Consider the following 17,229-nt stretch of genomic DNA (forward strand, 5'->3'; position numbering starts at 1 on the left):
GGCCATGGCTTACCAGGTAAAGTTCTGTCTGGCTCTCGTGTGACTACATGGCTTCTCTCTGACTCCACCCTTCTTTCTCCCAGCATTCAGTTTGTTTTCCCCACCTACCTAAGTTCTGCTCCTATACATGATAGCAGATATATCTTCCTATTTTTCTCTTTGATTAAAATAGAGTAAATATATACAATTATCATATACTTACTGCCAGTTTCCATGGCAGCAAACAGAATGGAGTAAACATACGACTCCCTAGGATTTTAATAGGAAGGGTATAAAGTGGGTTTATCAACACTCTCCTGTTCTGGGTAGAGGAAGCTTGGGTAAAATGATTTTCAAAAGGCTTCCTGCTTTTTCTTTAAATGTCTACATAAATACATTTGTGTTAGTCCAATTGGTAGACATGTTTGCACACTAAATATCCCATATTCCCCCCAGTCCTAAAAGAAGTTCTGTATAGAACGAAACTGGAAAGCACAACATCAAATAATCGCATATACCTGAAAACACACATTTCCCACAGGCAGTGCTCTCAATGGTTAAGTATTTCCTTATATTTAAAAATAAGCTATTAAAAGCCTACAGTTCAATAATGACTCCATGTGGTTTCATTAAAACTCACATTTTGACAAATTCTCAGAAGGCCAGTACTTCATAATTAAAGGATGCTCAATCCAAGGTCGACCTTCTCTGTGGCTGGATTAGTCTAAACTTGGATTGGTAGAAATCTGCTTTTGACTATTTATCTTTCTAGCAGGAAAGTGAATTATGGAACCTTGTCCAAGAAATTGACTCTGCATGTTAATATTTGAGAGTCCTTTTAATAGTAAAAATTCATGACATCTACTTTTTTATGCTATATTTAAAATAACAGAAATTATAAAGAGCTTCATCTCCCTGGCTGATTAACAGCCTCATTTCAGAGCTCCTGAGACTGGATGCCTCAGATACCAGACAAGCCATACTAATGACGCTGGCATTCATTTCCAAACTGATCTACGGAGTCCTACGAATAGCTGACTTCTTCCAGTCTGGGTTGAGTCATTTGTCCCCTTTGCTTAATGCTGATGAGATCACAGAACCAGCCTGTTGTAAGGAAAATTTGAAGTCAGCAGAACTTGATGTGGATTCTGCCTCTTTTTCACCCTGGCTGGTTGACTATGTGTCACTTGGTCACTCCAAGATTCCATTTAATTTGTGAGAGCAATGTCCATCTTTCTGTTTGTGGGTAGAAAACACAGCAGATTCTAAGGTCCTCTGAAAAACTTCAGTGCCTGACAGGTAACCTTCTGCCAATAAAAGCTATAACTTCAACTTTTATTTGGAGAACAACTCACTGTATATACAATACGCTCTACTGATCATCAATTTAAATGTAAACTAATGATCAGTTCTGGAAATGTCCATAAAATGAAGCACCTGCTTATGTTTTTGGACCTACTCAGAACCTCAGAAGTCCAAAAGCAGTCTCATATCTCTTCCTTCTGGTGTATGACACTCAGACTTAGTTCTGTTGTAACAGTGAATGTGTAAACAATAGTGGCCTAGGGAGTCATCTACCTCATAGCCTCCCTCTCTTTGGAGAACCTGAGGAAGGCTTGGGGGTAAGCCTAGAGAATTGCTGTACCCTGATACTGACCTAACTTCTGACCTTCAGACATTTCTTGATTTCTACATTTCTCAATGACTTCCATTTTAAAATCTAGTTTTAAAATCTGTGGTTGAAAATCCCACGGTCTCCTATAGCTCTGAGGATCCCTGGCTCATGTAAGGATGCTTGCTTGTTGGGACATAAAAGGAGTCAGGAGCCTATGCCTCCTGAGCTCCTGTTTCCCATCTAATAGATTTTGGAAAATTTTTTCAGCTGTGTATCAGCCAAAGACTAGCCTATAAATTAGGGAAGGCCTCATTGAAACCAAAATCACTTTAAGGAACAGATGTGATACTATCCAGAACAAAAATATATATCTAAGGCCAGTCTCTAATGAAAAGACCTGGAATAATCTTCAGGCTTGGCATAAAATACAGTAGAACAGGGTACTCAAAATCAAGCTACTTGGGGACATCAAGAAATGACAGAGAAAATGGAGATGCAATAAAAGGCAAAGTCCTGCTCTCTTTCTGTTTACCTGTGAGGAAGTAATAATGTTGTAAAAATCCTTTCTTCCTTCTTTGTGTTGTGGGTAACAGTTACCACCCACTCATAATAGCCCAGAAAAGATTCACATGTGATAGGTACTGTTGCGTCAATGTGGCCAAATACCCAAGCATAAAAGGAAAACAAGTGAAAGCAGCAGCAAAAGGAAAACATAAAGAAAGTCAAGGCGGCTTGTTGTTCCCTTGAGATCTTGTTTCCCAACGGTCCAATCTATGCCTTTTAAAAGTCCACATGAGTGGACAGGACCTCACGGATGCCAGAGGAAGAGAAAGAGTACTGTCCACCCATCACCAACTAGGAAGAAAGCAAGACAGAAAATGATCAAGGGATAACATAACTCCAAGAACCTGCCCCCATCTCTTCATTCATCCCTACCTCCCAGATTACAAATCCTCCCCAAACCTTACACCTTCTGGGGACCAGCTTTGTAATCATGAGTCCAAGCAGGGCATTTGTGTTCAGACAGCAGAATCTGCAAAATAAACCTTTCCTAGAGAAGCAGAGAAGATCCACTTTCAACCACGCAGACTGCAATGAAGAGAAAGAAACTGAAGAGACTCGAGGAGAGGTGGTATGGGAGTTTGGATGGGGTATAAAGCTCTGCAGTCAGGAAGGAAGTTCTGACTGATGACAGTAGAGAGAGAGTGTTGGGAGACATGTTCAGAAGGATGCCATCAGGGCTTGCAAGGTGGGTCAACAAATAGAGTCACTCGCAGCTAAGCCTGACAACGTCAATTTCATCCCTGGGACCCACATTGTAGAAGGTGTCCTCTGACCTGCACATGACACGTATGAACACAGAAACACACATATATACAGGAAATAAACAAGTAATACTATTAGACTCAGGGGGACCTTAATTATCATATGAGTTTCTTTCCTAGGCAAAGGCATGCGGGAGAGGAGATAGAAGAAAGCTGTGTGTCAGAATGGACGTCTTGACTGGGACCTGTGCATGGTTACTGACAAACAAAGCTCAGATGTTTGGCTGGCCTGGGAGAGGTCCCTGACACGTACCTCTTTCTCATCTAGGCTGCAGAAGTATTGCTAGAACATGGAGCCAATGTCAATGTTCAAGATGCTGTCTTCTTCACACCCCTGCATATCTCAGCCTACTATGGTCATGAGCAGGTAGGTCTAAACTGTGAGCTACAGCGACTGGTGGGCTGCTGCAGAGCCTGCTTCAATGAAAGGATGTGTAAAGGTGTAAGGTGTCCTTTGGGGCTTCCTCGTAGCTCAGTGATAGATAGAGGCTTTGTCTCATATGCTCAGAGTCCTGGGCTTGCCTGGGTAATTTATACAATATTCTCACCAGCTCTATCTGTAGGAGCTTGTAGACCCACAGAAACATTCCAATGCCTTGCCTTTCACTGTAGTAATATGGGCTGCGGGGCTGCGTCCCCAACACCCCACCGCCTGCCCGGCTTCGGCTTTTGCCCCGAAATAATTACACAGACATTGTATTCATTTAATCACTGCTTGGCCCTTAGCTCTAGCCCTTACTGGCTAATTCTGATATCCCAATCAACCCATCTCTAATAATCTGTGGCACTGGTCTTACCGGGAAGATTCTAGCCTAAGTCCATCCTGGGTTGGAGCTTCATAGCGTGCATCTTCCCTGGAGCGGGTAGCATGGCGTCTCTCTCTGAGGTGTCTGCTCCCGAGAGGAGAGATGTCGAGTCTGACCTCACTTCCTCTTCCTCCCAGCGTTTTGTTCTGTTTACTCCTCCCACCTATCTCCTAACCAATGAGAGCCAAGCAGCTTCTTTTAATTTAACCAATGACCTTCCTCCATCATTTCCCCTTTTTCGGTTTAAACAAAAAAAAAAAAGGCTTTAACTTTAACATAGCAAAATTACATATAACAAAACAGTTATCAAGTAAAAGTTACATCAGAAACATTTATACATATAACAAAATTGACCGTAAATCTCTACCAATAAAGCAAAATCTATACTAATGCAAATTATTCATGTCTATATCATATCCCCCTTTAAATGTAAAAGAACGTTTATAAACCATATTTGGGAACATGGGTGCAGTTTTTTCTCTCCAAACTGCTTCCTGCTGAATGGGGGCGTCGTTAATTAGGTCTTTCATGGTATAACCTGTGTGCTAGTTTCATCTCAGTTGGCAGTTGAGCAGAGCAATTTTCTGAAGATGTTCACAGCAACCCTTCAGGAGGACGTGGTCCATCATACCAAATCGGAATAGAAGAAATGAACAGGGTCTCATCCTCTGTGAAAACAAAATAAGAAACTCCTTTCCAAAACATCATGTCCTTAGATCCAAATTTCGAAATCGTAATACCCTTATATCCATTCTGGTTCCACTTGGCAGCCCATATAATGAAATGTCTCTCTGTACTTAGCTCCTTCACAGTCAAAAATTTTAAAGAAAACACAATGTACATAATCCAGACTCTTTGTGAATTTTTCATTTTTACGTGGCTTTTTACTCTATCACTTTATTTTATTCTGTCTCTTTAAAGACTTTACCTTTTTTTTAACATTAACTTTATTTTCTATATTCTTTTTCTTCTCTCTCCCAAGCCTACGTACATTCATCCAACAGTGTGACTCATTTAGTGGTCTGAATCTGTCCTATTGTGAATCTACAATTTTTTTACTATCCAGGAGCACTTTTGATTTGCGCCTTTAAATCATTAGGTGCTTAAGAATCTAAGCTGTGACATTCCTAGGTTAACTTTTTGCTTTTTTGAGCGTATATCTGTAGACCAGGCTGTCTTTGAACTCTCAGAGATCTGCCTGTCTCAGCCTCCCAGGCATTGGGATTAAAGGTGTTTGCTACTACACCTTGAACTCACAGAGATCTGTTCGTCTCTGCCTTCTAGGCACTGGGATTAAAGGCGTGTGCTACCACACCTTGAAGTCACAGAGGTTTACTTTAAGAATTTTAACTTTTAGTCTGCATATATTTTTAACACACTTTAAATCATTTAAAAATTTTCTTTGTCTTTGAATCTCTCTTTTTACTGTATCTCTCTCTCTTTTTCTTACCACATGAGGCTTTAATTTACCAAGCAATATCAGTAGGACTAAAGCCGTGGCTTTGACGGCTGGATCCTTAGCTTTCCGGCCTCATGGCTGAGGTACTGGCTGTAGCCATGTTTACAGCCACAACTGGCGTTTCAAGGTCCCTGCCAGCCAGCGAGCTACAATAGACAACACTCAAATCCTCTCTCTGTAGCCGGCCCTCCTGCCTCAAACAGTCAGAGTTTGCCCTGGCAGGATGGCCCAGAAAGCCGGCATTTTTAAACAGGGCAGCTTTTTTCCTGCTACGGCTGAAAACCAAAAAGCATGCGTTCAGCTTTTCATCAACACTGTTTAAGTGTTTTGTGGCAGGACCTCTTAATGAGCTGCAGGGTTTTGCAGCTAAAGCTGAGTCAGGAAAATTTCAAAATGGAGGACGTACCATTTTGTGCTAGCTCTGGGGCCGCCAGGTAGGAGCGGCACTCAGCACTTTAATTCTGAGACTGAGCATGCAGCACAGAAATTCTTTTCATCCAAGTTACATCCAAATCTGACATGCAGAGCACTGTGCAGTCTGAAAACACGTCTCTGTATGGCGGCAGGAATCCACCATGCTCTTCCGCCTGCCTAAGCCTGATTCTGCCTTCTTCCCAGGAGCAGGCGGGGAGCTCTGAGTCATCGTCAGGATCTCAGAGCACTCTCCTTCCGATCCCAAGCGGGAACACAAACATAAAGCCAGAGTTTGTACTGACGGCACCGCCCCAGGAAGCCACGCTTTGAAATGACGCAGCGTTTTTCTGCTGCTCTTGCCGAATCAGGAAATCTCTCTACAGCACGCCACCAACAAACAGCAAAAATCTGTGTTAAACTCTCTCTCCCTTATTTTTAAGCCTTCTCAGGTTTTTTAAGTGGGTTTAGTCCATCACGTGGGCGCCATTTGTAGTAATATGGGCGGCGGGGCTGCGTCCCCAACATTTCACCGTCACTGCCTTACTGCAGTTAGGAGACACTAGAGTATACATTATGGTTTGCAGAAATGGGAATTGGGCAGCCTGAATTTGGGGGAAAATATTTTCCAGTTTTATGGCTGTCTGTAGTCTATATAATGCCTCTGATATTCATTTCTTAATGGAAAAAATATTTATGATCCGGACTTCCTAGGGATGCCTTTACACAGAAATAGAGTTCCTTGGGAGACACACAGTAAATACCCCTGTTAAGATACCAATAGAGCAGGCTCAAGATGTATCACAAAGGCCCTTCTAGCACCTCTCTGAAACAGTTGTCTTTCAGAAGCAAATTCCTCTTTTCTCCTCTCAGGGGATGTTAGGGGCTGAAAAACTCCCTCCTGAAACCCGTGCATGCTCTGGCTCTGAGCCTGTGACTTGCCTTAAAAGGAACTGGAGTTTGTGAGTGGCTTTAAAATTTTCAGGAGCTTGCCCCAGGTTTACTGTCAGGCCTGATGGTTCTCCAGGGTCTGTCTGTATGAGTGGGGAGGAAATGAGCGTCAGCCTGTGGACAAGGAAGTGGCCCGAGAGACCCAAGTCTCAAGGGGAAGAGCTGAGAATGCCAGGCCCTCCCAGGAGCCTTGCAAGTAAGAACCTGAAGCTATCGGTGAGCATAGCTCTTAAGAAATATTTTCTATTGTGGGTGTCATTTGCCCCCAGTTACGAAAGCAAGATCCAAAGCCCAGCAGGGCAGGTTACATTCCAGTCCCAGGGCAGCTTAGAACAGAAGAGCTGGATTGTGCATCCCCCAGCCACGTACCTTCCCTGCCAGGCCACAGCCTGTGTCTCTGTGAACCCGTGCAGAAATTCATCAAACCAGGCAATTTAACTAAACAGTGAAGTCAGATTTCAAAGCCATGTTTTCTGACTCTGAAGTCTGTTGATTTCCCACCTCCACCGGGTGAAAGACAAGCAGTTCCTGTGCTAATTTCAAACACTACCCCTTAGCTAGTCTGGGGGCAAAAATGCTGAAAAGAACTCAGAAACACAAAAGTAAGGAGATAAGCAAATAAAACTGCCCTTCAGATGTGTAATCTTTATCTTCCTGTGGACTCTTCCACGGCTATCCCATCACAGCGCTCCCTGTGGGTCCATCCTCGTCCTGTGGCATTCTGGTCACCATACCTTTGTGACCCTGCTAGCGGGCATATGCTTGCACACCCTTGAGACTGTGAAGCCTGGCCCACATATCATGAAACTTGGCAGTCCATCCATGTCCTACTCAGAATGTACCCAGGTCACTGACCACAGTACCGTTCAGGCTCCAAAAGTCAGACGCTGGGAAAACCCCACGTCCTGGATCTAGGCAAGAGCAGGCTGTGTAGTGCGCATGCTCTTTGTGGAGTCATCAACTTTGCTATTAACCTCATCACCCAGAGGAGAGATAAAGAGCCTCTGTACTTATTGAAGAGCTAAATTTGTTTACTTTTCCTGAAAATACAGTCACCGCCATATGAATTATGCTAAAATGTGGATGGCCCTTTTATGATAAGGGACTCACTTTCTGAGTGAAGGCAGCATACCAGCAATTTACAGAAACTGTTGTTCATTTGCTAAAATACGCTGACATGGAGAGTGGCAAATTCAGCCTGCGAGCCTGCCTGGTGTACCCTGGTCCTTGTCTTTTGTTTATTCACTTAATTTAAGTGGAGCGATAGGTGTTCATAGCAAGAGCAGTATTTCCTACGTACTGAATAACAGTACTTAATAGACAATTGACTTCCCGGGGAGCTTAAGCTGTTATGAAGTCACCGAGATGGCAGGAGTGGGAAGATCTGCTTAGGTAGCAAGGTTCTGATGGTCGGGAAGCATGTGTAGATCTTCCCATTAGCCGAAAGAAGGGTACAAATGCACACATTTCTAGGGTGTGTTGCCATTTCTCTGGATAGATGCTTAGGGCTAAGCCCTGTTCTGCATGCCTGATAAGTACTAAATTTCTTTATCCTCAGAGCAGCTCGAAGAGATAGAGAACTACTGTTCCCATTTTAATAGCAAAGAAACTGAGGTCTCTAAAGATTAGCTTACTAGGTCACAGTGGCATCGCCAAGATGTATGAGTTGGGCCTCCAAGTCCCTGCTTTTGGCTGGTACACTTAAGAGAAAGGTCTTTCCCCATCCGCCACCAGATGATGTTTTCTGGAGAACTGCTATTAAGAGTCTATTGTTTACTGTTTGGCTATTTGTCGGCCACTGTGCTTGACACATTAAATATATCATCACCCCTGGTGCTCATCGCAACCTGGGAGTTAAGTCTGCCATGATTTCCACTTGCCTGGGTTCAATCATAATGTTGGAAACATCAGGCGGTGATTACCTAACTACTCAGCTGAAGAACCCAGTGCGTACATAGGTCAGACAGATTCCAGCCTGTCCCCTGGATCTTAACTTCTTGTCAGTGTGTGACACTCTGCTGGGTGGTTTGAAGTGTCAGCTTGGCACACTGTAGAACCAACTGGGAAGAGCACCTCAATGGGGAATCGTCTATTAAAAGACAGCCTGTGGCCCTGTCTAGGGAAGATTGTCTTAATTGTTAATTGAGATGTAAAATTGCCACCGTGGGTGGCACCATTCTCTAGAAAGGAATCCCAGAATGAAATTGCTTTACTTTTGGACTTTTTTCAGTGATAAACTCTACTGTTTTTGACTCATTGGGCTTGGGGTGAAAGTAGACGAAGAGATATCATAGCCATTTCAGACACTGAATGTTCTGCATTGCGTTTCCTGGTGTTGGAGGGCAGGTTAAGACAGAGTTTAGAGTATCACAGGCTAGCCAAGAACTCACTCTGCAGCTAAGGATGACCTTAAATTCTCAATCCTTTTGCCTCTACCTTCCTATGCCCCAGCTGCTGAGCTTACAGGTGTGTGACCAAAGGAACATATGATTTTTTTTCCCAAACTAATTTCAAATGGTGGACTCTTTTAGGTAACCAGTGTCCTTTTGAAGTTTGGCGCTGATGTCAATGTAAGTGGAGAAGTTGGAGACAGGCCCCTGCACCTGGCCTCTGCCAAAGGGTTCTTCAACATTGTGAAACTCCTGACAGAAGAGGGGAGCAGGGCAGATGGTAAGGCTTTGTCTCCCCACTCCATGTCATGTCTGCTGCATCTTTCCCTCGCTCTCCGTGGGAGAAGCATGGACATGACTGCTCATGCAGATGTGTGCTAACAAACATGTTCCACATGTCATAATTCATTTTTAAAAGTTTATTTGTTAAAATCAAAGGAGAATATTTCTTTGTACCCTTCAACTAGTTTAGCTCACACTCAGAACCCTGATGTTAGGAAGGAATGTTCCAGATAGATTGGTCCTATCAACTCTTATTCACTGATATTTTCCTTCAGTTGAGCTATAATTTTAACAGATAGAAAATTCATTATGTTTTGAGCCATTAGCTCCAAAGGTAACTGATCTTCTAAGCTCTCCTGATCCAGAACTCAGGTCCTCATGCTTGTTCAGTAAGTGTTTTCACTCTGTGAGTCATGCCCCAGCTCCAAGCTTCGCTTACTAGGATAATCTCAACATTTATCCGCATCACAGCAGCAAGCAGAGCCTTATCTTTCCAGCTGCAGAAGACTCCAAATGTGCTACCATTTGCACATCCAACTTCCTCCGGCCTGCAGTTTAACATTTGTGCCACCTGGCTGTTATGTTGGTTAGCAGAGGCATTTATCTCTCTTGCATGCATACATAGGTGTAGAATTGCTGAATGCAAAGGTATGCATATGCTGAACTGTTAAAAGATTTCTGTGCTGTCTCCCAAGATATAGCCACATATTCCATTTCCTCCTGACAGCCTGCCCAACAAGTGACATTCCATTGCTATACTGAGAGTTGATAGGGATACAATCCTAGGGTCATCAGTTTTGTGGGTTTTTTATCATTTCTAAAATTATTAAATAAATATTGGAAAGTTGATTGAAACGAGCATTAAAGAAGATCCCCTTCTAGACTTTTATTTTTCACAGACTCACTAAGAGCCACATCTGGCCATAAAGTTCTCTCAGGCATATCCAACCTCCTCCCCCCGACCCCCTAGAGACCTAATTAAATGCCCATCAGTGTGAGCTCTTGGCCTTTGCAGCTAGAATGATGCACAGTTTCAAAAGGACACAGTTGTCAGGCACATAGAGCTGCCAGCTCCATGGGTCCAAAATTCAAATTGGTAATCACTTCCTGAAACTGATCAGTGTTCCATCCAGTGGTGAGGAAGTCCAGTGACTCACTGACTGCAACGGGGGTGCAGCGACTTGCAGTTCCTGTCCGAATCGGCCGCTTCATTTTGGAGTTGAGCGACCCCTTTTGCATTGTTTTCTGCGGGCCTTTATGTAACAACTCGGGCATCTACATGAGAGGATCATCACAAACAGCGTGAGCCATCAGGACAAAAGCAAGGTGTGGACCTCATTTAAGCGGTCCTGGGCAGTCATTCATTCTCCCAGAGTAGATGAGCTGAGGTGCAGCTGCGGGGAGCTCGGCAACATCGTTACGTTTCCGGAACTCTTCCGTGGGATCAAGTACATCCCTCCTCCCTCTTACTATCCACCCCAACCTCAGCTTTTTGTTCTCCTGTGCAACTCCAAAGCCTGGCAGTGTCAAATGAGAGCCATTTATGATCAGCACGTCTCCAGGATCAAAAGACTCTTCAGCAAAAGGCACCAAAATCTGCGCGGCACCACACTGCCTCGTACACTGCAACTGCACCGTATCATTTCTAGCATTTTCTTTCTGACACACGCAAGTACCACATTCTTCCTACTCAATCTTCTAAAATAAAAAACCAGCATGGCTCAGACGTTTAAGTATTCTCATTTTCCTTCTAGTACACTTGATATTAAGCCCGCTTTGCACTGCAGTGAGTGCAGCAAACACAGTACACCGTGCTCGTGAGATGGAAGGCATGAGACTCACCATCAGTGAACTCACCTTTTCAGAAATGGAGTTGACCCTCAAGATGATTTATTTAAACTCTGACTTTTCTCATAGTAAATGGACATATGAGCAAGATTAAATAGATGTCCCCCAAAAAGAACAAATTGCTGTCTAGTATTTACAGTTTGTTTCCATGGAAATGGAATGCCACAAATGAGAATATATTCAGGTTACAATATTACCCAAAATGTACTTCAGAAGGCAGTCTCGTTAGCTCACTCTATTTAAGAGGCTGGCCTATTCAGTCAGGTGTTTTCAAGTCTCAGGGTTGCTCTAGTATGTCTTTTGGGGCAAGGAGAAAGGAAAAAAAAACAGAAATCCTCATGGAATGATGTTGAAATACTGAAACAGTCCTTAAAATTTATCTTTTCCTGAGAGATGAAAATGGGAGCTTTTTAATTTTACATTCATTAATATTTTCTAACTCACTGTTAAATACTTAAGTTCCTTAATATAAGACCCTCCTTTAGTGTGCCACAGGCTACTGCAGAACTCTTTACAAATCTCTCAAGATGGGGCTGGAGAGAAGGCTCAGTTACGGAAAGCAAACAATGCTCACTCAGGATGTGAGGTCAACTGCCAGCAGCTGCATCAGATGGCTCCCATTCTTCTTTAGATTCTCCAGTAGAGACTCAGGAACCCTTGGGGGAGGCTCCTGATGCTCTGGGTTCCAAAACAGACTCGTGCCGTTTACTTTGCCTGGATTCTGACAGAACATAGACAAAAAAAAACACAAATGATTTATAGAGAAGCAGATAATCAAAAGAACCAGGGTGTTCTGAAGGACGGGTGTTCTCCTGGGGGACAGTGTGTTCTGAGGGACAGGTGTTCTCCTGAGGCATGGGTGTTCTGAGGCATGGGTGTTCTGAGGCATGGGTGTTCTGAGGGATGGGTGTTCTCCTGAGGGACGGGTGTTCTTCTGAGGGACGGGCGTTCTGAGGGATGGGTATTCTGAGGGACGGGTGTTCTTCTGAGGGACGGGCGTTCTGAGGGATGGGTGTTCTGAGGGATGCGTGTTCTCCTGAGGCATGGGTGTTCTGAGGGACGGGTGTTCTGAGGGATGGGTGTTCTGAGGGTCGGGTGTTCTGAGGGACGGGTGTTCTGAGGGATGGGTGTTCTGAGGAACGGGTGTTCTGAGGGAGGGATGTTCTGAGGGTCGGGTGTTCTCCTGAGGGACGGGTGTTCTTCTGAGGGACGGGTGTTCTGAGGGACGGGTGTTTTGAGGGATGGGTGTTCTGAGGGTCGGGTGTTCTGAGGGACGGGTGTTCTGAGGGACGGGTGTTCTGAGGGTCGGGTGTTCTGAGGGATGGGTGTTCTGAGGGACAGGTGTTCTCCTGAGGCATGGGTGTTCTGAGGGATGGGTGTTCTCCTGAGGCATGGGTGTTCTGAGGGATGGGTGTTCTGAGGGATGCGTGTTCTCCTGAGGCATGGGTGTTCTTCTTAGGGATGGGTGTTCTGAGGGACAGGTGTTCTGAGGGACGGGTGTTCTGAGGGATGCATGTTCTCCTGAGCCATTCCTCGCAGTCTTTGCAGGACACAGCTAAAGCTTCTTTGTTTGCCTAAGACCTTACAGGACAATCAAACAGAGAGGCTGTCAGCAGCTGCAGCAGATAGAAGGCAAATCTGCATTCAAAATCCGCATCCATTAAGTGCTACATGACGATATGTCAGCAGTCAAAATAAGCTACACACACTTTTGAGTCACTGTGATCTTCCATCATGTTCCCTTGAGATTCTTCATCATCTAAAAACATTCTTTGTATTTCTTCTGCTTATATAAAGCCATCAAACAATAAGAGAATTTGGACAAAAAAAATCACACACACACACACAAAAAACAAATGTGTCTAGAACAGATGATCCCACTATGTTATTCTTCAGATATTGTGTTAAACTCAGATCTAGAATTGAGCTGTTTGATGTTTGTTGTTTTTTTTTTTTGATGTTTGGTTTTTATTAAGCCTGTCTTGCAGCAAAACTTAATGTTATTTGAAGATATATACTATGTGTTTATAGTTTATTAGTTTTAACAAAAAATTATAAGAGAAATTAGGATGGAATGATATTCATTAAATGTGTGTGTGCACAAAATGTATAACATTAAATGTCTTACAAACATTCATTGATGTTTTCTGTTTGGTTCCAATAACAGTTCTGTTATAGTCATGATGGCTGATAAGACATGTCTACTTTAACGCTGATACAGTGATGGACCTGTAGTGACCATTTAAGGAATAAAAATGCAGTTGAGTTTTCCCAAGCATTCCAAACTAATTAATGTTGCTTTAGGCATGAAAGGAATATATTAAAGGCTGCTCCCTGGTTAGTTTGCACCATAAACTTGATACAACCTAGAGACACCTAGAAAGAAAGAACCTCCGTAGAAAAATGGGCATTATCAGACTCACCTCTGGCCATGACCATGAGAGACTGTCTTGACTGATGATTGATGTCGGATCTTTAATTTAAATGTTTAAATTATACTGACCTATGTGTGGAGGCACAAGCCACAGCTCCTGTGAGGAGGCCAGATTATGACTTACAGGTGCCAATCTTGTCTGTCAACCACATGGGGTATGGACATAGAACTGAGGTTGACAGGCTTAGCGGCAGATGCCTTTATGCAATGAGTCATCTAAGCAGCCCAGAACTTTTAAAGTTTAAGATCCGTCAGAGGAAAAAGGGGGTCAGTTGGAAAGGATACTTACCGGAATATGGCCATAGCTGCTTTGAGTGCTTTTTGGTTTCTTCACTGCAAGACAAATTTGATTAGCTATATTCCATAGAATTTATGAAACACTAAAGGAAAGCCTATTTGATGTGGTAATAGGCAATAGAATTATAACGTTTTTAATTGGTTGCACTTAATTTCCTCTATTATAAACAGTAATTGGCAATTTCCAAGAGTGTCTTGGGCACTTAGGCAAAACACATGGCACTGAGCATACAAAGGATGAGAAAGAATGGATTCCAGATGACGCATCTGTGTTTTCTCGCCACTGGCAGTGAACGCTCAGGACAATGAGGATCATGTCCCTCTGCACTTCTGTTCTCGCTTCGGACACCGCGACATCGTCAACTACTTGCTCCAAAGTGACGTGGAGGTTCAGCCTCACGTGGCCAACATCTATGGTGACACTCCTTTGCACCTGTGAGTACAACTTAGCATTTATCAATCCAATTCTTGTTTTCTTATCAGAACATCAAAATATTCTCTTCCCGTCCAGGGCATGCTACAATGGAAACTTTGAAGTTGCAAAGGAAATCATCCAAGTAACAGGAACGGAAAGTCTGGCGAAGGAAAACATCTTCAGTGAGACAGCTTTTCACAGGTGAGGAATGTGTCTGTGCACCAGCCCCTGAGCGTGGCTGACACCATGCAGCACACAAAGCCGTGTACACAAAGCCGTGTACACAAAGCTGTAACAAATAGCGGCAGATGTTGCTGTTAGTAAGTGAGCGTAGGCACAGGACAAGAGATCTGGTTGCAGGGATGCAGGAAGAAAAGGTGGGGGCAGACGCTGCTATCAGTACAGCAGATGGGGCTGGAGCCAGATGCTGCATTTCCAACTGGAGCCACAGCGACAGGGGCTGATGTTGCCAAGGCAACAGGCCCATCAACATCTGGAAGCATATTGCTCCTCACTCTGTGAAAAGCTGCCAAAAGGGGCTGTACCCATAATCCTCCTCTGACAAGAATCTCATTACTAGGCTTCATCAGCATCAAATATGACACTTTCTCCCTCACTTTCTTAAACCTTATGTGCAAATGTGCCTACCCAAGATATCCATCTGTCAGCTGCTAAAAGCCTAGACAGGATGGTGTTGGGGTACCTAAGATGTAGCTCTTTTCTTGGAACGCTTAAAGGATCTTGCCTGTGTTCTTAGGAAAACACCCTGCAGGATCAACTGGGATTGGGAAAGATGCACACAAACTCAAGAAACGAATGAAGCAAGAGGCTGCTGGTAGCTCAGAGACACAGCAGCTTCTAAGCCATCCAGGAGGAATATGGGTGCTTCGCAACACTTGGAGCCCCAAAGGGCTGTCATTTTACTATAAAAAAGTGATGCTTTGAATTTGATAAACCTTGAATAGAAAGAGAATTTACTTAAACATTATGTATTTCTCATCTAATTTGCAACCTCTGAAAATGGTATCCCAGACTCTGTTGTCCTCACATTGTTTGGTTTGTGCTGGCAAATAACAGAAAGGAAAAAAATCTATTAATTCTAAAGCAGCATTAACCTTGAGCTTCTGTCTCAGGCATCAGCCCTTCAAATATAACATGAAATTGAGGATTTCTTTGCCTTTCACAACCAAATGTTTGCAAAGAAAAGCTACCACTTAGGAAGGAAGCAGTGATTCCACACCAAGTTATTGTGTCCATTTTCTCATTTAGTTCTCATAAACTCTTCTAGAGTTGAAGAAAAATCTAAGTTTCTATTAATTACTCTTCCTGGGTCAAATAAACCCATGGGGGGGCTAGGAAGGGAAGGTTCTAGTTTGTATCACAGTTTGATGTGAAACTGTCTATCACAGTGTAAAGGCGTGATGACTGGAGAGAGAGGGGAAGCTGCGTGCCTTGCATCCACAGCCAGGAAGCAGGGATGAGTGCTGCTACTCAGCTGGCTCCTCCTTTTCCTCTCTGTATTCAGTCAAGGTCCCTAGACATGGGATAATGACACCTACAGTCAGGAGAGGTCTAAACTTTATCAGTTTCAACTGTTTACATCATAAATGGGGCCAGCAACATTCCATAGGTCATAGTTCATTGTCCAAGTTCCTTATCAGTCCTTTTAAAGTAACTAGTTATAAGACATGGCATGTTAAAATGAAAGTCTACACAGACACGTGCAAAGATGTGCTTTGCTAACGGCTCCAGAGTTAATTAATGCAATCAGTCAACAGTATACATTAACCAGGATAGAATGTGTGTGTCCATATATGTATGTATAATATGTATGAACACATACATAGATATATAGGTGTGTTCATATAAACACACACATGTGAATGCATGAATAAATCATTTTAACATGCCATGTCTTATAACTAGTTACTTTAAAAGGACTGATAAGGAACTTGGACAATAAACTATGACCTATGGAATGTTGCTGGCCCTATTTATGATGTAAACAGTTGAAACTGACATGATACATTAAAAAAAGATAATGATGATTTATTCACGAAGTCACCCAAGGAATAACTACTACAAACCTACTCTTGGCCTGGAGTAGGAACAGTACCACCACAGGATCCTTTATCTCCTTAAAGGAGCCCTGTTGAGAGATGAAAAGGAGTCAGAAGCTTGTCCACCACCAGGCCCAATGTCGTGCGTTCCATCCTACTGAAAAGAAGAAGCCTAGCAGACAGTTAGCCCTGCCTTTGTTTCATGAAAAGGCATCACACAAGGGGAAAGGATTTAGCTGTACAATGCAGGGACAGTTTAATTAAGAATGACTTCCTCAAGGCCATCCAGGAAGAGGAAGGAGTGAGACCCAGGGAATTGCTGAACAGAGTGCCTGTCCCCTTCCTCCAGCCATGGTTAGATGCAGTTGTTCCCTGTGCTGGATGAGAAAACCTAGCTACCCAGGGTTTGGGAGGATGGCAACAGTCATCATGTTTTGTGAAGGAAAACTACAGGAAAGAGGATATTTCTAGTTAAAAACAAGACAATTATTGTTAATAGTTGTCACGCTTAATCTTTATTTTTATCTTGACTGGCTAGATGCAAAATTACCTCGGGATATGGGCATATTTCTGGAAGCATTTAACTGGGGGAAGGGAAGACCCATCTTAAATGTGAGTAGAACCTTCCCAATCTAAATAAAACACACTAAAGACGTGAAGTGAGCTGAGCACCAGCCTGGGATCCCTCTCTTTTCTGAGCAGCTCTGGCTGCTCAGCCACCAGGCACTCCTGCATCCTTCCCTGCAAAACCGACTGTTCCCTCTTTAAGTGGGAGCCAAAGGAGCCCTCCCTCCTCTACTACTCCTGCCCCAGCAATAAGACAACTATCATAACACAATGTGTTTACCTCACACAAACTCTTCCTCCATGCACGTCAACTTTCACAGTAATCACTGAAAGTCAAAATTCCAGCTAAGTAGTTCAGCAGGGTGTATTGCAAAATTCATCTATAAAAAT

General features: G+C 43.4%; 1 protein-coding gene across 2 annotated transcripts in view; it reads left to right on the forward strand.

Moving 5' to 3' along the window:
* Tnni3k (TNNI3 interacting kinase) overlaps positions 1-17,229 on the forward strand; it is a 219,051-nt gene that overhangs the window by 53,872 nt on the left and 147,950 nt on the right. For both annotated transcript variants that reach the window (XM_075981029.1, XM_075981030.1), the window contains exons 6-9: positions 3,188-3,286; positions 9,078-9,216; positions 14,088-14,232; positions 14,309-14,413. In XM_075981029.1, coding sequence (XP_075837144.1) covers positions 3,188-3,286; positions 9,078-9,216; positions 14,088-14,232; positions 14,309-14,413 — 488 coding nt within the window. The remainder of the gene's footprint in view (positions 1-3,187; positions 3,287-9,077; positions 9,217-14,087; positions 14,233-14,308; positions 14,414-17,229) is intronic.

This window comes from Microtus pennsylvanicus, chromosome 7 (assembly GCF_037038515.1).
Source record: "Microtus pennsylvanicus isolate mMicPen1 chromosome 7, mMicPen1.hap1, whole genome shotgun sequence".
Taxonomy (NCBI): domain Eukaryota; kingdom Metazoa; phylum Chordata; class Mammalia; order Rodentia; family Cricetidae; genus Microtus; species Microtus pennsylvanicus.